Source organism: Callorhinchus milii, unplaced genomic scaffold (assembly GCF_018977255.1).
Source record: "Callorhinchus milii isolate IMCB2004 unplaced genomic scaffold, IMCB_Cmil_1.0 Scaffold3, whole genome shotgun sequence".
NCBI lineage: Eukaryota > Metazoa > Chordata > Chondrichthyes > Chimaeriformes > Callorhinchidae > Callorhinchus > Callorhinchus milii.
Genome location: NW_024704744.1, coordinates 60,953,982 through 60,976,938, shown reverse-complemented (window position 1 = coordinate 60,976,938; position 22,957 = coordinate 60,953,982). Strand labels below are relative to the sequence as shown.

The 22,957-nt window shown below is 41.9% G+C and overlaps 1 protein-coding gene across 1 annotated transcript in view; it reads right to left on the bottom strand.

Annotated features, from left to right (window-relative positions):
• Positions 1–21,996, bottom strand: part of LOC103181789 (inactive phospholipase D5) — a 65,489-nt gene extending 43,493 nt beyond the window's left edge. The window contains exons 1-5 of the mRNA XM_007898477.2: positions 21,820–21,996; positions 12,060–12,193; positions 6,798–6,960; positions 5,490–5,607; positions 323–450 (exon numbers count right to left, since the gene is read on the bottom strand). Of these exons, the coding sequence (XP_007896668.2) occupies positions 323–450; positions 5,490–5,607; positions 6,798–6,960; positions 12,060–12,193; positions 21,820–21,996 (720 nt within the window). The remainder of the gene's footprint in view (positions 1–322; positions 451–5,489; positions 5,608–6,797; positions 6,961–12,059; positions 12,194–21,819) is intronic.
• Between the last annotated feature and the right edge of the window lie 961 nt (positions 21,997–22,957).

The window sequence follows — 22,957 nt, the reverse complement described above, 5'->3', positions numbered from 1 at the left end:
TTTTATCCCAGACTTTGGGAGAAACTCACTTCTCCTTACGAAAAATGTCTTGGGATATTTCACATCCACCTGAACAGTTAGGCACGACTGTGGTTTAACATTTCATCTGAAAGGTGGCACTCTCGCTATACAACACTGGAGTATCAACAAAGACTAATGAGCTCACATCCGTAAATGCAACTTGAAACCACAACCTTCTTACCCAAAAGATAGAGTGCTATCAAACTGAGCCAGGCTAACAGGCAAAAGAAACAGTATGCAAATGTTCCAAGGTTCTTTTAAAAGAAGCCCATGATTATTTTTCTTTTGCATATAAAATTACCTGAACCAGGGAGCGCCAGTCCATGTGGGCACTGCCAATGTAAATGTGCTTCTTGTCCACCACCCAGAAGGAAGACTGAAGTTTGCCGCCGATAATGGGAGCCATGTCTATATACTTCACCTTAGCACCTGCATGTTAAACAGTCAATAACTGGTCATTAGCTGCCATTTAAACTGCTGTATTCAAATGTTACATTGACATGCGGAGGATTGGTTCTGAAAACATATATCTCACAAATGAGCTGACAGGATCCCTAGTATCCATCAAAGCTGCCAGTGCAATGCTTCTCAATAACAAATTTGATAACACAACAGATCTGTTAAGAAATATTATGTTTTTCACTCCTGTATTCTGCGTGTGTTTATCTTGCAATTTTATTTTGTGAAAAGCAATGATTGCTATAATTTTATTTGTGTGGGCTTAATGGTGCGTTATATTCCTTTGTGGGTTGGTTAAACTGATATTACTGTTTTTTCCAACAATTCAACTCCCATCAGTTATGGTCATTCACTGGAGCCATCGAACATCTTTGAAACAAAACTGGTTCTAATTTGCACTCTTTCTTAGTAAGAAATGTGTAATTTCCAAACCATCAAATGCACTGATTTCATTCTGAAGTATTTTTTTTAGAAATGTTACTAATTAGATATTTCTTATTAAGAAATCAGTTAAGAAATACCAAAAAATTAGACTCAGGTTATTTATTAATAATGTAAGATAAGTCACCAGTGAATTGTTTGAAGTGATTTTTCCATCCCCGCTCTCTGCTGATAAATGCAGAATCCTCAGCCACCCAATGAACCATACATTCTTCATACGTGTCCCCAGGCAGTGAGTATCAAGAGACTGTTCAATCACATGGCCATCGCAAGTTTGTTAGCTGTGATCTCCTTTTTTGGTCATTTAGGATAGATTTTTTAAAAATCCTTTATGCATACAAGTGAAAATAATTGCAAGGTCATGCATTTGAAAACGCCCTGCAAGTTTATTTTAACTGTGAAAGACAAAACTAGTGACATTAGAATGGAGGTGGTGATATACTGTTATAGGTACAATAAAGATACAGAGAACAATCCAAAACCTGGCTGAAATGCATTATGTCACAACATTGCCGACTAGATTAGTTTTTTAGAGACATTTTTTCCCATGTACTAACCATCCTGAGAAGCTGCTGGCTTAGCAGCTTCAATGTGAAGCCAGACCCATTGACTCCAAGCTCAATGCCTATCAAAGAATTTTCCTCTCGCTCAATAGTGCTAATATAATACAACTAATCTTTGTCTAATCCAAAACATAGCAAAAATCTTATTAGTTTTAGTTTTATTGCACTTGCATCTATCAATATCCAGATGAATTTGGGTTCAAGTCCTGAGTTATTGTCTTTCCTACTTGCTGAAAACATTCATTAGGCAGCCACATCCTGGCAAGCACCAAATTAACTGCTTAAAAGACTTAGCTCATCCCTTTAAACAGCAACTGCAAACAGAGAGAAAGAGAAACTGTGAATGAGCGCATGTTGGAGATTGAAAATAAATATAGAAAATGCTAAAAATGAACAGGAGGTCAAATAGCATCTGAAAAACACAGATTAACTTACAAGATAGACAGTCACCACACCGTGAATCCTGTAAAGTGCTTTAAGATATTTCAATGACATGAAAGGCACTATATCAAATGAAAGATTATTATTCTTATTAACGATTTGGTATGACAATTTTTAAAAGTGAGTGTGTGGACAGGGTGCTTGACCTCATAACTAAAAGCCTGTCAATACTCACTGTCGTGGCTCACTATGTGGAATAGATCCTTGAGGGTGACATCAACCCCCATTGTGAATCAGTGTGTTCAGGAGAGTAGCGGCAACCACAAGGACATGTGTTCTTAAAAAGCTCAAAAAGGGTGAGAATCAAAATGTTAACCTCGTTCTCTTTCAGATGCTGATTGACCCTGGCGTACATTTCTGGCATTTATTTGAATGTAAGAGCAATAAAGAATAGGGCATCAGTTATTTTGAAAAAAACGCATTTGAATGGAAAAAAAACTATTATTTTAAAGTAGCGATCAGGAGCACAGTTTTAATATAGGAATGACATGTGCAGACTGAAAAATGTAATCATTGCCAAAAATACAGTAAAGCCAGTCACAAGATCACAAAAGAGACTTTGCTCCAAAAATACAGTCATGCCACATTACAGTATATCCTGTGTAGGGCTTTGAGACATCTCAACAACATGATAAGGCGCTAAATCAAATGCAAGGATTTTTAGTATTACTATTGTAAGAGAGATTTGGATGAAGAAGGCCCATTGCTTTATTTGATCTCACACTGAATACCCACCCCACCATCCTCCCATTCCTTCATCAAACCGTTTCTTAAATGAGTCTAGGATTCTGACCTCAAACTCCTAATAATATGGACATAATATTTGGCTCAATGCATTCAGCTATTGGAGTCAATACCTACTGAGCTCGACATTAGAATGCTGCCTCAAAGCACATAAGCCAAACTCATTCTGAGTTAAGATGAAATCCCACAAAAAAACTCAAATACAACAACATCTTGGATTTATATTGCACCCTTCACGTAGGGTAACATCTTGGAACACTGAACAATGGTGGAGTTTGCTATTAAGATGGGGAGAAAGAGGAAGTGACTGTAGGCACAGTCGATTAGAAAGATCTTCGGGTACAATTTGAAGTTGGATAAAATGGGATAAGTAGCTTTATGGGTACCAGTTCCAATGGCACCAGATGGAGGTTTCAGCTCCAACTATTGTACCAAAGTCAGGAGTAGGGCTAATCTACATCCCAGTTGCTAACTATCACATCACACGGGGAGTCCTATGTATACATCATTGACACTTAACCTTTGAATGCACTGCAGCAATAAGGAAACAAACATCAGATATTTTCAAAGAACAACTCTGCCAAATGACACACAAAATAGTTCCTTTTGGGAGAGCCTTAAAACTCAGAATGGAGAAACAATTCAGAGAGGAACATGATGCAATAAAATTCAATTACCTGCCAAAGTAGAGTAATTACAACCTACAGATTCAAAGAAAACCTCATTTATCTTCACCTTGTCAACAGCATGGTGCACGGCTAGCCATTCAACCATCTTTGATGGCATCATTAATAATGTCACAAAGCAAAGAGCTTGTTCACAGCCAAATGAATTCATCTATCTTGGTGAGATTTGGTAATGCTATGGGGATAGATATGTGCAAGTGCAAGTGACTATTCACTGTCTTTTAGGGCCGATCAGAGTACAAATCCCCCATGAAGACATCACTATAACTCTTATGAAGGGTCACAAGTAAATTGAGTTCCACTTAGCTTAATATTGAGCGGACATAAATCCACATCCCCAAATCCTGAAATCTATAATTTGATACCTCTGTTTTTCCTTAAAATAGAGACAGAATTTAAGACTGGTCAATATTGGTTGGCCTTAGTACTCAAAGCCCAAACTCTCCATCACTGACTTCCTGCTGCATCTCAGACCTCCAGCCGTAGCCTGCTCCTATTCTTCAACTACATGCTTCCACTGGTGACATCTACTCTAATTTACAACACTGTTACTGTTCTGATTTACAGCAAATCACGTATGAGCAAGGTCCTGCAACTGAATATCAACAAGCTTAAAGTCATCCTCTCTTGGCCTCGGCCTCAGTGACATGCCTCTGGCTCTGATTCATCAGCCTCTGCACCTCAGATCCACTATCGTGACCACCTTCTTTCAACTCCAGGACATTGCCCTTTTAACACCTCTATCTCACTGCCATCTTTACTGAAATTTTGTACAGCTGTGTAAAACGCTCCTGACGTGAAAGGTGCTATATAAATATGAATTGTTGTTATAGCTTTTGTCATCTCAAGGATTCTATCCAATGTTTTGCTCATTGGCCTCCTTAGCGTCACCCTCCAGATGCATCAACTGATACAGAGCTCAGGGGCTAAGTTCTTTCCAACACCAAAGTCCACACACCTAAATGAAAGGAATAAATGCAAGTTTTTGCGATTTCTTTGATTTATTGCGACTTCAGCTATACAGAATACAACCCAACTTTATACAGCTCCCTTTATAATGAACTATTGTCTCTTTGAATCTGTTTTTGGCCATCTTTCCCCTCCTCAGCCCCCTCAGCTTCCGCTCCCAGCGTAGGTGCCAAATCAGTATTGTCAATCACCTTGGGTCATCCTCGCAATGTGGTAAATTTGTACTGAATTGCATTGTAAGTTCCTTCCCTCAAAAAGCAAGCTAGTGGACCAATGGTGAACTTATTTCTGGGTTAATATATCTTCCTAACCCTGAACACAATGCGCCAAATGAGCAAACACTTTAGATAGCTGCAATAGTTATCACTTTGTTTTATATTTCAAACCCCTTATATTATATTCCAGGCCCCCAATATTACACAATACCTTTTTGATTGCTTGCTGATTTTCTTTCCTCGTCTCCTCTGCTCAGTTGCATCAGACTTGCTGTGTATCCACAACCCTCTGTGCCACCATCATTAATAATGGTCTTGTTTCATTACTCATAACTATACTGAGCATTTCTGCTCCCTTGTTGGTTTTAACACATGCTGTTCATTTACCACACTTCCCTTATCAGCGAGTACAGTACATGCATTGCTCTGTTAAATCAACAGTCACGATAAAGTGCTTTCATCCTTTCCTGACCTCTGGCCACAGTGATTCCACTGCTAAACACACTCACTTAAACGCTTCTTTTAACTGGCAAGATGAGGTCTGTTTTTAATATTGTTACTCCTGACCCTCCTTTCCTAGTTTCCCTGCCCTTTTAAAAACCCTACATCCGTGCGCAATTTGTTGCAGCGTTTCGCCCACAAAATACACAGTGACTACACCTTACATATTTTGTGAAATGCTTTGAGACGTCTTGAAGACGTGATAAAAGGTGGTATATCAAACGCAAGGATTATTATTATTATATTATTATGTGTTGCAGCTCCCAATCTTGCACTGCCAGCGATTTTTACCATACTATACTCCTCCATCTGGTTTGCATGCTTTTTGCTCCCCTGTTTTATTTGTATTTTAAGTACTCCAAGATGCTACCCTGCATGAAGGGAGCTATATAAATGCAAGTTGTTGTTGTTGTATTCAACATTGTTGTATTGAAGAAAGATCTTCTTACCATTTGCTTTCAGATGATTTGTATCTTTGTCCCCAAATGCTTGAAACTTATTAACTGCCACTTGCAATCCAATGCCACGAGCTTGGATGTCCAACAGCTTCTGATATACTCTTTGACCCTAATTTATAAAAATGGAAAAAAAAGCTAATAAAAGTTACAATGAAGATTTAAGTGCTGCATCATTTCTACATTCTTTATATGTAGTAATTTCCTTGAATTTAGTTCACAGAGGTTATTTAAAGTACCTTTATGTGTCTCCTACTGTAGCCGTCTAGAAGACGTAAAAAGCGCTATATCAAATGCAAGGATTCTTATAATTATTAACAAGTAAGCAAAATACTATGAAAAACAAAAACTGATGACAGTGATAACAAAGGCGATATTCGCTCACAAGAATCTTATATATTTGACTTCTCAGTATTGTTCCACAGTTCAGACGTAAGTGTGTTAGCAATTGTGTACTACTTTATGGACTATCACCCTATCACACCCATTCTCATTTGGCTCCATATCCTCCAGTGGATTGAGTACAAGATCCTCATTCTCACCTTTAAATCCCCCACCTTCAACCCTATCAACCCATCTGCTCTCTTCATTTAGCGAGTAACAGCCTATTTCATTTCACCCAGCTTATCCTCCCTGTCACCATAGAATCATAGAATCAGAATCGTACAGCACAAAAAANGGCCATTCGGCCCAGTAGGCGGGCTTTTCCCAAGAGTCCCTCCAACTCCCTCCCTCACCTCAATGTCTGTCTCAAGACGTGCTTGTCTGACCCCGCTTTCATCTTCCCCCCCCCTCAACTCAGGCTTATAGGCAAAGGTACCAAGGGCTTTGGGACATCCCCCCAATGTGAAGGGCACTCTATATATGTACATCTATGTTGCGTATTGGGAATTGTACGCAGTTTTGTGGGTTAGGGTTTGTACAGAGCTTAATTATTTTACTCGTCATTAGATGGGAACGTCTTGAAATATGAGCCGAGCATAGTTTGTACCACTTTTAGAAGAGAAAATTGTATTCATGGAGTAGGCTTTAATATTCCTAACCCTGACAAGCTAAAGTCTGCAAAGGGTCCCTGGAGGCCAGAATCTGTCAGTATTGGTGTAGGAGCTTGTTTGTTCCTACCAAACGGGTTAACTTAATATTTTTGAGTTGCAGATTTCTGGAGGCAGCCCATTTTATCGGTGTCATTAACTTCATAGAAAACAATTCAGGTTACATTTTGGGACAATGGTGGAACATTTGCCTGAATCTATTCGGTTTTATTTAGGTCAAGAATCTTTCTGCATTTATTGACTGACTTGCCTGCTCCTCCTCACTGTCTTTCAGTGCCCAATAGGAGGAGACAATATCCACACTCTTTTGTGCTGCATCCAGCAAATCCATCCAGCCCTGGAACAGTGAGGTGTGTTCTGTACTGTTGTCGGTAAAGGTCAGCTCTTCTGGGATGGTTTCTACAAGGTAAATACTGTGGAGAAAATCACAATTAGTTTAGGATCTCAGCACTCAATAACACTGAGAGATACAGAACTGGGCAGGGCGAAACTTGCAATCAAACAATCAAAAATCAGGACATTGAAGATCCCATGGCACTACTCAAAGAGAAGGGAGTTTCTCCCAGTTTTATAGCCAATAATCCACCAAATAAAATTGGTCATTCACTTCATGGCTGCTTAGACATTGCTTTGTGAAAATTGACTGTTTACAGTAAATCTTGTGAATCACTGTGCGATATCTTCATGCTATGATAAAGTGCTATATCAAATTCAATGGTTTGAGATCATGAGAAATTTCTGAGCTCACCAGTGGAAACCTTGGCTTTCTTCTTTTCTGTAGAAAGGGCATTGAATTCCCAAAGAAACCCAGTGCTGCCTGCTTGAGATCAGCTAATTCAACAACAACTTGCATTTATGTAGCTCCCTTCACAATTGGCAGCGTCTCGGAACTCTTGAACAACAACATTTTGCATTTATATAGCAACCCTGACACAGGGTAGCGTCCCAGAACTTGACAGTGGCAGAGCATGAAGCCGAGCTGGAAGGAGGTGACCGTAGGCAAAATTGAATAGGAAGGTCTTCAGGCGTGACCTGGAGATGGGGAAGGAAGATTGTGGGTTGGGAGGTAAGTAGGTTGGAGAGGTAGAGACATGCCATGGTATGAAGGGGTTTCAAAACGAGTGAAGATCTTGAATTCGATCTGTTCGGTGATAGGGATCCAGTGGAGCCTCGCTAGAACTGGTATGATGGGGGTATGGAGTTTAGTACGGGTGAGTATGTGGGCGCAACAGAGTTTTGCATCAGCTGAATTCTGTGCATGGTGAAGCTGGGTAGATGGGCAAAGAGGACATTTGAGAAGTCAAGTTGGGACGCATGGACAAACCCATTAACTCTTAGGTTAGCTCTTAGACCAAGGATGGGGCCATCACCAACTGAGCCATCAGAAGGGCAAGGATATATTTTTTAAAATAACTTTTCTTTCAATCAAATAAGAAAAACCATTTCAGTGAATGCCACATCCTAAGACTCAGTTTCATTGCTATATATAAATTTACAGCATAGAGCATATAATCCTCTAATCCTTTCCTGAGACACGCACCAGCTGGTCTGATAATTCCTTCATAAATAATTTAATGCCAAGTATGGATACAAAATACACAGATTGTTCTTGTCTTGGGGAGGAAAAGGGAGTTATTCAGAACCATGAAATGTGGATTGAAACTCAAGACTCAATTCGCTTGAATCAGAGTGAGGGAATTACCTGGGTCTGTGGGATTTTCAACCAAAATTACAGTGTGGGTGGTCGAGAACAAAATCAAAAAGCTCTGCTTGAATGAAGCTTATTAAAAATATATAGAAGATGGTGCCTGCTCGGTGGTGATTTCTAATAGGCTTTATCGTCCTTTAATGGCATTTCCCATTTGTCAATGACATCAGGTGTAAGATATAAAACAGGACTAATATGTGAGCTGCTTAAAATTATTGGAGATTCTCCTACTTTACAAAGCTTTGTCAGCTGTGAATAGAATGTTTTCCTTTTTGTTCCTTTAAACATCATGGGTAGCTGCTGAAATCAGCCACCGCAAGAACATGAATTTGCTAGGCATTGTATAAATTTCAAATGGTTAACATTCATTTTAGGAAAGTTAGAATCTTTCAAGAAAAACCTTTGTTATATCACTTCAAACTACTTGTAATTGCTGTAAATAGTAGTCTGAGACTGCCTCTGTCTTTCTGATGCTCATCTCAGTTTTGCTGTTATGAGAAAACCCATTGAATGAGTAATACAGCTACTGTCTGAAATGAAATCACTGTTTTTCAACATCTTGCCTGTGGTAGTTTCCACCTCCGTGTGTTCTTCAGTCTGAAGTATAGAAGCATGTAAATTACAGATTTCAATAATATGCTACAATCATAGAAATAATGAAGCCTCAAGTTCTGCCAGCTTTATCCTCGTCCCGTTCCTTACATTCTAATACTCGGTCTCTGTGTTGTAGGCTAAAAGCTGATGAAAAGCATGAAGGTAAGATAGGAGTGGTCAAGTGATGGGAGCATCTACCGAGTCACTTAATTTTCTCAGTAACACTGGAGAAAACTGTTAGAAACCTTCCTTCCAGAGGTTCATTTATTTCCCAGTCTGCCTGTACCAGGCCGTCAATACGGTTCCTATTCACTGGTTTGGGTGAACTTTACAACATCAGTTTTAAATGGGATTAAAAAAGTAAACCCAGAACAATAATTTATGAAGCACCAAGAGAGTAGAACAAGAAGACATAGGTTTAGAGTTGCATAGGACAATTTCAGGACAAACACCAGGAAGTATTGACTTACTTCCTATAATTAACAATTGAAACAGGTAAAAGGAGGATGGTGGACACACTTAAACAACAGCTTGATACTGTAATGAGAGGGTGATAATTAATTATTTAACACACTTCATTATCATTACACTTCCTTTCACCCAAACTAAGCTTGCTGAGGATTCCCCAGGTCCAAAACAATGCAGGGTGGGACTAGATAAAGAGCGTGACTGTGCCTTGAGTTCTGAGGTTTGTTTTGCTGGATGATGGAAATTCTTTGAAAGCCTTATATTAGCAAACGCACATGTATGTGTGTGGCGGGGTGATTATTAAAAAACTTTCATTGTTCAGGTTAAATTTGAGAAACTTCCAGGAAGACTACTGCAACACTGAACAGATTGTAACTATGCCACAAACCCAATTCAGCCAAGACGTAGAATATAATTTTATCCTCACACCTTCATTCTATCATAGTTTTCTTTTTGAAACATTTCTAAAGCAATTCTAGAGAGGGCTACAAAGAGATTATTACTTTAAATTAACCATGATGATTGATGTGATGGTGGCTCACACCCTTAAGTGCTGCATTCCTGGGCTGGGATTCAATCACCAAACTTGCCTGACATTCACTATATTGCTTAGAATTTGTTGGTTGGAAGAAACGTTGCTATCTATCCCTGGGGAAATAAGATGCTGACAGGATCAGGAGCAGAGGGAAGCAAATGAGAGAAAAGAACAACAAAAATGTACATCCATACAGCAACTTTCACGCCTGAACAATACTTCACACTATTGACTGAGGGGCGAGCTGAGAAGGGGAGAGAAAAGATGGTTGAATGCAAAGTATCTTTTAAGACAGATTTAAATTTGTAAATTTAAAATAGTGGAGTCCTGTAGCTCAGTGGTTAGAGCACTCGCTTTGCAAGCGAGAGACCTGAGTTCAATTCCAGGCAGGGCGAAACCTTGGGCAAGTTTCCTTACTCCACACAGAGCCTAATAATAATCCCTCCAAAACAATAATAAATTGGTCATTTTCAATCTACGACTGTTTGTGGGACATTGCTGTGCGCAATTGGCTGCCGCGTTCGCCCACAAATATACAGTCAATTCACTTTACAGTGTGTTCTGTGAAGCGCTTTGGGACGTCCTCCCGACGTGAAAAGCACTATATCAAATGCAAGGATTATTATTATTATTAAATTGTCAGGAGATGAAGGGGACAAGGCAGAAAGACTCCACGGAGGATGGAGTTGCAGAGAGTGGGGCAGATTGGCTGAAGGCCAATGGTGGTGGAGGTGAAGCAAGCCAGTGAAGAGAGTTACTGGGGCAATAGGGTTGCAGCAGGTTGCGAGGCCACAGACACACTTGAAAGGGGAAGCCAGGGGAGCTGAGCGAGGATGGTGGCAAAGGACTCATAGAACCTGGAGAGAGAAGACAAGGGACGCAGAGTTTTGGATGGTCTTCAGCTTGTGTAGGGAGGAGCTGGGGAGTACTGTAAGCAGTGTTAAGAGGAGTCATGCCTGGACACAATGAAGGTGTGGATGAGGGTCTCAGCAGCTTGGGAGAAGAGATAGTGGCAATGTTTTGAAGACGAGGAGAAAACAGAACGAGTGAGATGGTAGAAGAAAGAGGGAACAAGGGGGAGGAAGCAACACAAAGAGGTGGAAGGGAGGAGGGATGGATGCGAGGAGGGCGTGAAAGAAATCAGGAGGGAGGGATGGTAAAAAAGATGGGTTAGAAGGAAAAGTAGATAGTGGATGAAAAGCAGAGCTGCAGAGCAAGAAGAAAGAGGGATGTAACAAGAAATCCTCCGGGATTATTCCCATCCTCTAGAAGTCCAGTTATTGCACCACAGAGACAAATCTAGATCCAAAATAAATTATGAAGGTGGGTGTTGCAGAAAGATATCCCAAGGTAGAGAAGCATATTAACCTGGATAATAGTAGCAAAGTACTAAGTTTGATTTTCCAAACCCAAACAGCTTTAGCTGTTAATTATACTCCATCTCCCCAATTCTCGCCCGACTCCATTGGCTCCCTATCCTTCAGAGGATCCAATTCAAGATCCTGGTCCTCACCTACAAAGCCCCACCCTACCTCTGCGACCTCCTAACCCCCTACCAACCCGCCCGCTCCCTCCGCTCAGCCGGCTCTGTCCTGCTCCACGTCTCTTGACCCACCCACCCCATCATTGGCAGGAGAGCCTTCAGCCACTCTGTTCTCAACTTCTGGAATTTCATCCCCTAATCACTCCGCCTCACCCCCTCCTTAGCCTCCTTCAAGTCCCACCTCTAATCCCTCCTCTTCGACCATGCTATCGGCCACCCCCCTTCCTCTCCCCTCCCTTCTCCGCCCCCTGTCCCCGGCTCGGGTCTGAAATGCTGTACACTGTCCAGCACCTTGGGATGTCCTCCCGACGTGAAAGGTGCTATACAAATGTAATCTTGTTGTTGTTGTTGTATCTTCTGTGACGTCACGCCTGTGCAACCCAGAAATGGACTGTCTGTTTTGCAATTTGTCCAGGTCGTTGAGCGTTCCATGCAAATGTCAACATAAAATCCAGTTTAAAAATCAATTGAGGCCTGAAATTACGAGACACACATGCACAAGGAAATAATTACATTGTGTAAATGTCAGAGACCAGGTTGCTAAAGGGGACACAGAAAGTTCACAGGCAGCTTGGCTCATTGCTTCTCTGCATTGAAGGCAACCCTTGTATTCAATATTGGAAACCCACGCATTCACAAACAGATGGGTTCTTTTACTTCTTACCGGCAATTTTTATTGCACATCATATCTTCTAGATCATTGCTGCCACCTGGAATGTCAACAGCTGAAAATATCAGTGCCACAGAGATGGCAAAGCAGCACACCAGGGCGAAGGCCACAATACACTTCTGCTGTGACTAAACAGAGAAAACAAAAGAAAAGTGTAAATATTGCTTCAGAAACTACAGAATTGTAAGCATAAGAATATGTTGAACCTGTTTCATTATTGTATCAGATGGCAGATATTTTAATCCTATTTCCCTTTTTCTCTGTATTCCGCATCCCAATCGATTCTGCATCTAGAGCAGTGCATGTTACATTCTCCCACCTGTTGTGTGAAGAAACATTTTCTGATTTCTATTTATTTTATCAAACAGGCTTCCTTTCTCATCCAGGCAGAGTAAACACGTTAAAGAGCTTAGAATGAGAAAAAGGCATGTGCACAAACACACACACACACACACACACACAACCTGCACTAGTATGTACTCCACTCCATTTAATCTCTGGTTCTGACTTTTTAAAAATATTTTTTTTCTCCTTCACCAGCAAAAGTAATCAAGCAAATTTCCTGAAGGTCTGTTCCCCCGCTCAACCACACCATCATTGTTCACCCTCGCCTCATTGTTTCCCAAAGATTACATGACTCATATTGTCTTCCATATAATTCTCAGTGGGACTTAGTCAAGCGCACAATGTGTCAGCCTCAGCTCAGAAGGTTGTGGGTTCAAGCCCCATGTTGGGACTTGAAATGCATATAGTCAAAACTGTCACTCAAATGCAGTGCTGGGGGTGTACTGCATTGTTGGAGATGCTGTCCTTCAGATGAGATATCCTTGCAATTGATATAGCGCCTTATCATGTCTTCAAGACATCTCAAAGCGCTGCATAGAATATAATGTAAAGTGAATTGACTGTATGTTTTGTGGGAGTTCCATTGCGCTATTTCAAAAGAAATGGGAGTTTCTCCCAGTGTCCTAGCCAACAAGCTCCCAAATAAAATTGGTCATTCATTTCATGGCTGTTTGTGGGACACTATTGTGTGCAAAATTGGTCGCCACATTTGTACCACAAAACAGAGTCACTACACTTTAATAATCCTTGCATTTGAAATAGCGTCTTATCACATCGTTCAGAATTCTCAAAGCCCTTCACGGAATGTATTATAAAGTGAATTGACTATTTATTTTGTAAGCAAAATGCTAAGCAAATATATGGATTATTATGATGCAGTTTTACATGACTTGTACCAGGGTACTAGGTAGCCTCTTGTTCACTGCTTCATACATATTATAATTGCATTTTTAATACAACATTGATAGAGAATCAGTGAGCAGGATATGATATATTTTATCTCAGTCTTTATTTATGGTTCCACTTTACCCATTTGGATAACTGTATTCATCATGTCAACTTAGCTGAGAATGGTAGGAATGCCAAATCAGGTCTGTCACTTTCACCTCTGAACATCAAGGATGCAAATTAAAAAGATTGGAAAGATAGGAAGATGAATCAAGCTCATTTGCAAGTAATTTCTCCCGCAAATCTTTAATGAAAGAACAAGTGAATGGGAGGCTGATAGAATTTCTGATCATTGAAAAAAACCTTACATTTGATATAACGACTTTCACGTGTTAAAGCGTTTCACAGCATTTACTGTAAAGTGTAATCTTAGTGACCCTCCGCTATCTCTTTGTCTCCGCAAACGGTTTCTCCTCCCACCTTCAAACGGTCACCTGCTGGATACCCCATGCTATATCCGTGGCCCCCTCCTTTTTTTCATCTACATGATCCCTCTCGGCGATACTATCCGCAGACTATATATTTGGATGACACTTTGGTTGATACCTCCTCCAGCCATGATCCCAGGTCCCACTAATGTTCCGCCTGCTTGTTTGTCAGACGTCAAGGCCTGAATGAGCGCCAACTTTCTGCAGCTGAATGTTGACAAAATAGAAGTCATAATCTTTGGCTCCCATTAACATCTTATCACCACCTCTCCAACCTTCTTAACCTCAGACTTACTAAACCTGTGCGCAATCAAGGCGTCAGATTTGATCCCCCAGGAATCCTTCCTACCCCACATCTGGTCCCTGACCAGGACTGCTTTCCTACCCTCTGCCACGACACTCTTCTCAAACCATACCTCACACCTAATGTAACTGAAACCCTTATCTATACATTCATCATCTTCCACCTTGATTTTTCCAATGCCCTCCTCACCTGTTTCCCCAGCTTGATGATTCATAACATCCAATTAATTCAAATCTCCGCCTCACCCATACCAAACTCTGCACCTCCATCATCCCAGTTGCCAGGCTCCAACTGGCTCCCCGTTGTCAGATCAATTTCAAGATCTTCACACTCATCGACAAATCACTTCATGCCCTAGCACCTCCCTACCTCTCCAACCTGCTTACACTCCTCTACCCACTTTGTTCCCTTACTGACCTCCTGCCTCCTGCATATTCCTCATCCCTTCTGCTACCCCGCAAGTGTACATGTATTCAGAAAGTACACCCCAAGCCCTTGGAACAGAGGTGAGAGTTCTACTAACTGAACCAGGCTGACACCATTAAGAAGTTAAAAGCAAATAAATCAAAGGCTAGAATTTTCCCCATCAACATATAATAGAACAAGGGTAACACTTTAAACGCGATTGGAAGTGAAACTGGATAAATAACAACTAGATTTCATGTAATCCTCACAACCATATAATATGCATCTAAATATATGAACTATAAGAATGTGTTCATTAATCTATTATATTTGACTACAGTCTGTATATTAAAATCAAAACTGATTCCAACTCTAATTCTTCCATTTTCGAGAAATGAAGACTGTAGAAATTCTCCCCTCTCCAGTCTTCCCTTCCTGCTTCCTTCTAAAAACCTTTTAAAATCAAACTTGGTGTCACTTACCCACTATTGATTTATTTGCCTACAAATACAGAGTCATCGCATTACACATTACAGTAAATCCCATGTATGTATATCAAATCCAATGATGATGATAATATTATTATTGGGGCATAGTAAGGAAGGCTTTACTTTGGATGTAACTGCTACAGCTGTCCCTGGAATGCCTGAAATAGCAATATTGATAAACATCTCTCATCCGATGAGCACAAAATTATATAGGAAGAGGAGTAGGCCATTCAGCCCTTCGAGCTTGTTCCGCCATTTAATTAGATCATGGCTTATCTGTACCTCAAATAATCCTTTCAATTCCAATTTCCTGCTTTCTCCCCATATCCCTTACCTACCCTGACGTAGCAAAAATCTATCAACCTCATTCTTGAAAGTGTGGATGGATCCAGCATCCACGGCTTTTTGTGGGAGAGAATTCCAGATTTCTACCTCCCTTTGAGTGAAAAAATGCTTCCTGATTTCACTCTTAAATGGCCTGGTTCTAATTTTAAGACTATGCCCCCCCCCCCTTCTTTTGGGTTCCCCCACCAGAGGAATTAGCTTTTCTGTATCTACCCTATCGATTCCCTTTATCATCTTAAATTCACCAAACATAAGGCTATTAATTGAAAATACAGTACAAGTCAGAAAGAAGAACTAATACAACAAGAATTTAGATTTACAAAGCACCTTTCATGTCGGGAGGTCATCTCAAAGCACTTCAGGTTTTCTAGAGGCAGGAGCTGGTGGAAAGGAGTAGAGTAGAGGGGGGACGAAAGTGACTGAAAACGCGGTCGATACAAAATGTCTTAAGAAAGGCTTTAAAGGTGGGGAGAGGGGGATGCAGCAAAGGTAGGGAGGAAGGGAAGGAGTTTCAAAGAGTGGGGACTGAATGGTTTAAAGCTTGTCCACCGATGGTGGGGCAGATTAGGTGAGAGCTTCGAAATAGACTAGCAATGGCCAAGCAGAGGGAGCGGCTAGAATGGTAGAGTTGCAGAAGGCCACAGAGAGTGTGAGAGAGAGAGAAGAGAGAGAGAGAGGTGAGGCCATGGAAGGATTTGAAATCCAGAATGAGGATCGTTAATGGGCAGTCAAAACGTTTCTCCTTCCACCCTTATTCATTTCTCTGTGACATTCTCGGTAACACTCTATCTAGTACTCTGTACACCTGCTGACTGCTTTGTTCCATCCAACCAACTGAAACTATTACTTTCAAACTTCTAATGTATTTTTTTAACCCGTACGCATGTGAAATCATGAACCTAGGTACTGTTTCTGTTCAACACTAACAACAACAACTTGCATTTATATAGCATCCTTCAGGCAGGGCTAGTGTCTCGGAGCGCTGTACATCAAATTTTACTATTAAATCTTTGCTTTGGGGAATTCAGTTTCTATCTTCTAAACTCTCGGCTTGTCACCCACATACACCACATACCTGCACTAGTGTCAGGGGATACTCACTGAGTTATCTTCTTGTCATGTTGTCAGTAATGCATCATATACTACTTGATCATTCAGATCTTGTTGTGCAGACGACAGGCGAATAATAATTTGCTGTTGCTGTACTGGGTTTGAAAGCAGATTTAGATTTGGTTCATCGTTGACTAGCTGAGTTAGTAGGCAATTGTTTTCAGCTCAAAGTCTTCCATCTCAGCTGTACACTAGATCACTGTACACCGTACACAGATCATCCAGAACTTTGCAGCTCTTGTCCTCTCCCACACCTGCTCTGAGAATCTGTCACCTCCACCCTCACCCGGCTCCACATGGTCCAACGGATAGAGTTCAAAATCCTCATCCTCCACGGCCTTGCTCCTTCCTACCTCTGTGACCTGCAAACCCCATATCAATCTGTCCGCTCAGCAGGCTTCAGCCTGCTCCACATTCCCCGCCCGGCCCGCCCCACCATCAGTGGTCGAGCCTTCAGTCTCTCTGCCCCCACCTTTTGGAACTCCATCCCACAGTCCCTTCATCTTGCTCTCTCCCTTGCCTCCTTCAAAACACATCTCAAGACCTTCCTCTTTGAATGCATCTTCAGACACTCTCCTACTCCTACCCTCAACTCCTCCTGATACCAACCCTGAGCTCAGTTGGAAATCCCTGATTGTCCAGCACCTTGGGACATCCTCTCGACATGAAAGGTGCTATAAAAACAGCAAACTATACAAATGTAATTTGTTGTTATTGTGACTGAATAGGTGTGACAGCCAAAATCCCACAAACAGCCATAGGCAAATGGCTGGAGGAATATCCACCTGGACAGTTGATTCCCTTCTCTTTTTAAATAGTGTCCCAGGACCTTTAATGTCCATCTAAACAGTGTTTGAGACCTTGGTTATTATCTCATCCAAAAGATGGCACCTCTGACAATGCAGTGCTGCACTGGAGTGTTATCCTATGAGCTCAAGTCCTGAAGCTGACTTGAATTCAAAACAGGCGTGAGAGTACTATTAAGGCAGACTGATACCTCAGTTGTGAGAGAGGACATAAAAATATACGCACTTTATATCTACAATGCAACAAATATTAAGTAAATTGTACAACTACTGTGAGAAAATTTAATGAAATTGTACTTGATTTATAGGAAGGAAGGATTCATTCAGTATAACTTCAGTGGAAGCTACTTAAAACTATAATCTTCCAAGTTTGATGGTCTTATAATGCATAAAATCTGTGATCTTTTCCCACTACAGTATTCCCTGCCCCCATTTATATCGAGTAGCCTGTAGTTATAAGTATGAGTTGGCTGCAATAAGAACCACATGATTATCACAAGAACTTTAATCCTTCCATTTGATCCAGTGCCTTATGTGGTCAAAACATCTTAAAGCATTTCACAATACTTTACTATAAAGTATAGTCAATTTGTATTTGTAGGTGAACAATAATCTGCCACTGTCCCTCTGCTGAGTGTTCTCAGTATTTGCCTACACATTGAAGTGAATGCCAGAGGCTATCGGATGTCAGTCACGGCTGAGCTGTCCTCAATGATCGAGTGCATTTCATTTATCTATTCATCAGGGCAAGGGAGGACCCTACTTGGGGCACCCAGTGTCAACATCAAGCACTCTTCACAGAGTGAAGCTCCCATTACTCTGCTCTGACAATGAGGTCTAATTTGTGGGATTCCTTAATTTGGAATTAAAATTGCACAAATGGGTCTCCTTGCGGCTGTCAATACAATATACATTTATATAGTGCCTTTCATGTTGGGTGCATGTCCCAAAATGCAATCTGACTCAATGCAAACTACTTCCAAAGCACACTTCCCACATGTTGAGGGGATAAATTCCTCAAAAAAAAAACTGCAGCAACTTGACATTTCCATTTCCCACCTCAGACATCCCATCCCTCTCTCCAAGTGATTCTGCTAATTTGATGCCAGATTAGAGCACTCTAGTACTATGGATCCACTTGGAGACTAGCCAAGATAATTTCACAAAGGACACCTGCAGTCAACAAACAGATGAACCTAACCTTCCACCAGCCTGGGCTGCATCCAAACAGAGCTTCCCAGAGGTGAAAGCAGATTGCACACTCATTTCATCCCATGAGATACTAGCAGGCCAGCGGCCGCCAGAAGAAAAGAGTAATCTAATTTGCGTCACTCAAGCGGCTTGTTTGTGTTCAGTTAGATGACTGTGGCATTCCACTCATCCAAAAGAGCACGCTACAGCTTAGTGATTCCCAAAGCTGCTCATAAACATGGCCTGCAGAGGTTTAGGCAAAAGAGAAAACCTTCCTTCCTTATTTTTGTAAATCAGATATATTACATTCTGTACAGCTCTCCTTCAGCTTCCAGAGTTTCCCATCTGTAATTAGTTACTGTCTGATGGCTAGATTTTCCCTATGTCCTTCCTACAGGAGTCTTTTCTATCAGTGCAACTAGAATTAGGGTCAACTTATATGAGGAATCATGAGCACAAACTTGTGTCCTGCAGTTCTATGACACCATGCCACTCAAAGGGGCAGCTTTACTTCTAAACACTGAAATGACAACTGAACTAATATAAGAAATAAATATATGAACATGAACTAGTAATACTTCAGATTCTGCAAAGCTATGAATAACATTACAACAACAACTTGCATTTATATAGTGCCCCGCACCAGGCTCCACAAGCCTATCACCCCCATCCTCACTTGACTCCTCCGGCTGCCCAACCGCCAGCAGATTGAATTCAACTTCCTTGTCCTGCCATTTAAATCCTTCCATGGCCTTACCCCACCTTACCTTTACACGCCTGGCCGCGCGCTCCGCTCAGCGAACACCTGCCTGCTTCATGCCCCGTGTTCCATCTGCCCACCATCAGTGAGAAAACTTTCAACCTTCTCACCCGCTCTTTGGAACTTCATTCATCCATCTCGGCCCCTCCGCACTGTAAAAGCCCATCTTAAGACCTTTCTTTTCGACCCCACTTTCAGTCACCTCTCCCCTCTCTTTCCTCAGCTCCCCCATCCCCTGCTCAGGCTCCCAGCTGATTCACTAAAGTCATTTGAGACATCCCCCCAATGTGAAAGGCACCAGATAAATGTAAAATTATTCGTTGTTGCCTTTGTTTTTATAAAGGTGGAAACATACACCTAGAATGGACAAGGTGGAGGGATTTAAAAAGAGAGTTTCAGATGCTGAGGGCAATGTCTGAAGGCTTGCCTGTTGATGATGGGGTGGAGTGGGCAGGGGGCAGAGTTGGTGAAGGGGAGAGAGTGGCTGAGAGTGTAGGGTCACAGGAGATCATGAGGTAGGGCGGAGTAGGATCAAGTCGGTGTTTATTGGTAAGGACGAGGATCTTGAGGTTGATCTGCTGGGTGATTGGGAGCCAGTGAAGCCAGACGAGAATGGGGGTGATTATCTTGTGGAGCCTGTTGCAGGACACAATGTGGATTCTGTTGATCTGGACCTTGTTGAGGATGGTGGCCAGTGAACATCAGGGTGTTGGAAATCTGAAAAGGGTGTGGCTGAGGGCTTCACCTGCACTGGTTGAGGCGGATGATGCTGCAGCAATGAAGGAAAACAGACTTGGTTAGAGCCTGGATGAAAGGTTCAAAGGAGAGCTGAGGATCAAACACACCTCCAAGGTTGTGCACAGACTCCACGACTTGGAGTGAGCAACCAGGGAAGACTAAAAAATCAGCACTTGAGGTAAGGAGGTGTTGTCGGGAGTTGACCTGCATAGCCTGAGTTCTATCAAGCCTGAATTCCTGCAAATCAGGACTTGATGTCTGACAGACAGTCTATCAGAACAGCAGGACTCCTGGAGTCAAAGGTGGAGGCAGAAAGGTAGAGTTGATTGCTGTCCATATACGTGTGGAATATAACAATACCTAGTGAAAAGCAGCTGTGTGAGCAATACCATATTATGCTGTTACTTTTACAGTGCCCGAAGCTGCTCTGAAACATCTCCTATCAGCTAAGAAACCAGCCACAGTCAGTGGTCGATCAGAGCTTTAACACATCACAACACAAATAGGAATAAATCACACCAGGTTTCCTTCCTTGAAATTCACATGACATGAATTTCACCATTGTGACATTGTCGGAAATCTATTGACTGGCTTTCACTGGCTTGTAACCCACTACTTATATCTTGTCAGGCACGCAGTCAACACAATATGCATTTGGCACATTACAGAAATCTGAGGCAGGCCAGGGGTTAAACAGAAGACTTGCTGTACCTGGCTCGTCTTCTCCTCATTTAGTTTACATCCATTATCGGTCACACACCCCATGGCTGGCTCTGGGACATTGCTGTGCACAAACTGGCTGCTACATTTCACCCACATTTCACCCACCTACATTACAATTTATCCTGTGAAGTCCTTTGAGATATCACAAAGGCATGATAAGGTGCTCTTTTTTGATCAGCCGGGTGTCTGGCACATGCAAAAACCGATCACCATGCTTAACAATATCCAAAGAAAACTGAGAATTTAATGCATCCCACCTACACATGGAAATTCCAAGATTGATTGTTGGAATGAGGGTGCTATAATAATAATCAAAATCCTAATAATAATAATACTTTTGTTGATATAGCACCTTATCATATCTTCGAGACATTTGAAAGCACTTCACAGAATATACCTGTGAAGCGCTTTGGGATGTCTCGAAGATGTGATAAGGTGCTATATCAAATGCAAGGATTATTATTATTATACAGTAAAGTGAATTGACTGTATATTTTGTGGGTAAACGCAGCAGCCAATTGCGCACAGCAGTGCCCCACAAACAGTCGTGGATTGAGTGTCCAATTCATTATCATTATTTTTTTCGGAAGGATTACTCCCGGAAAAGCGATCTCCAATCGACTAACAACCAGGTTCCCACTTACCGCTAGCTAAACAGAGGAGCGTGGAGTAAGGAAATTTGCCCAACGTTCTGCACCCAGGTCCTCTCGCTTGCGAGGCGAGTGCTCCAACCACTAAGACCTCACGTTGTATCAAATGCAAGGATTACTATTACTATTATTATTATTATTATTATTGTTGTTGCTTTGGCTGCAGCAATCCCACTGACAAATGTGAAGTCTAGTTCTGCAGGTTTACATTTTAAAAGCGACAGTATGGCTCTGCCAGGAGGCAGGTAAGATGTGTTGAGAATTATTATTATAACACCAGCTGCAACTTTTGAAGACAGGAGAGAAATCTCCACTGATCTGACACTTCCCTTCCCTTCCACAGCATGCACTCCCACAGGCAGTGGCAATTGCTGCACAACTCCTAAAAGCTTGGGGAGGATTCCCACTATCCCTGTCTTTTGCACTGATCGGATTCTCAAGTCCCAACTGCAACAGGAAAGAAAAAGTAGATGCGGACAGGGAAGAAGAAGAAGAAGAAAAAAATTGGCTTACGTGCTCGCTTTTGGATTTATTTTTGATATAGACAGACACGGTATAGTCCTTCTTTTTGGCAGGACTGCACAGGTTAGCACCCACTCTGCTGGGGTGCTGAGCAGGCTCCAGGGGTCTGGGTTTGAGCTTCAGGTGGTCCAAGCTCTCCTCTGGCAACCGGTCGTGTTTCACCTCCATGGTGTGCAGCACTGAGGACAGAGACAGAGAGAGGAGAGGAGGAGAGAGAAAGAAAGGAGAGGAGGAGGAGAGATCTGCTATAGCTCTCCCCACTGCAGCTCATCACCAACTGAGAGCTGCTGCTGCTGCAGCGACGCTGATCTAACGCCAAGTGCAAAGCTAATGGGAGGAGCTCCCATCACATCTGGGAGGGAGGGAGGGAGTGAGGAGTGGTGCAGTGAGCTGTGACCAGCCCTTTACCAGCAATTATAATCCTCCTTATAGCCCAAAGTCCACCCCCCCCCCCACCCACCCACAACCAAAGTAGTGCAATATTAATATTAATTGGGGCAACAGCTAATTTAGGTTTGTGCTTTTTAGACTGTCCAAGGAAAGGATACTGAAGGAGGCAGGAAAGAAACGTTTCGTGGGTCCAAATTTCTTTTTAAGAATTAGCCGCCCACCCGAAGCTGTTTTTTTCGAGCAGAGTGCAATACAAAACCCGCCCAACCCTGGCCACGTTGTCTCCTGTGGGGGGGTGGGGGTAGATATTACATTGAAATAATTCAGCCTACATGTGCCAAACTAGAGGGGCGTTGTCTTACCCTGAGGGTGATAATAATAATACTTGTATTTAATATAGGATGTCTCAAAGTGCTTCACAGAATGTACTGTAAAGTGGATTGACTGTCTATGTTGCGAGTGATTGTTAAGGTAGAGCTCCTGGAGCGGATAATGAAGATGCGGGTGGTGTGAGTGAAGCAAAAGATATGTTGCATTGAGCACTGGGCTTTTGTTACATGTTCTGCTTCTTTATTGACTCCAGGCTAAACCTGAACTGTCACTGAGCTACACTATCTGGCAGAAAGCCTCATCCAAACATTACAGCCAAGAACTGTGCATTAAACAGTACTCTCACACAGCGATTAGTTAATAGGATTGTGTGTTAAAGCTCCGGGGAACACTGTATCCAGTCGCAGAC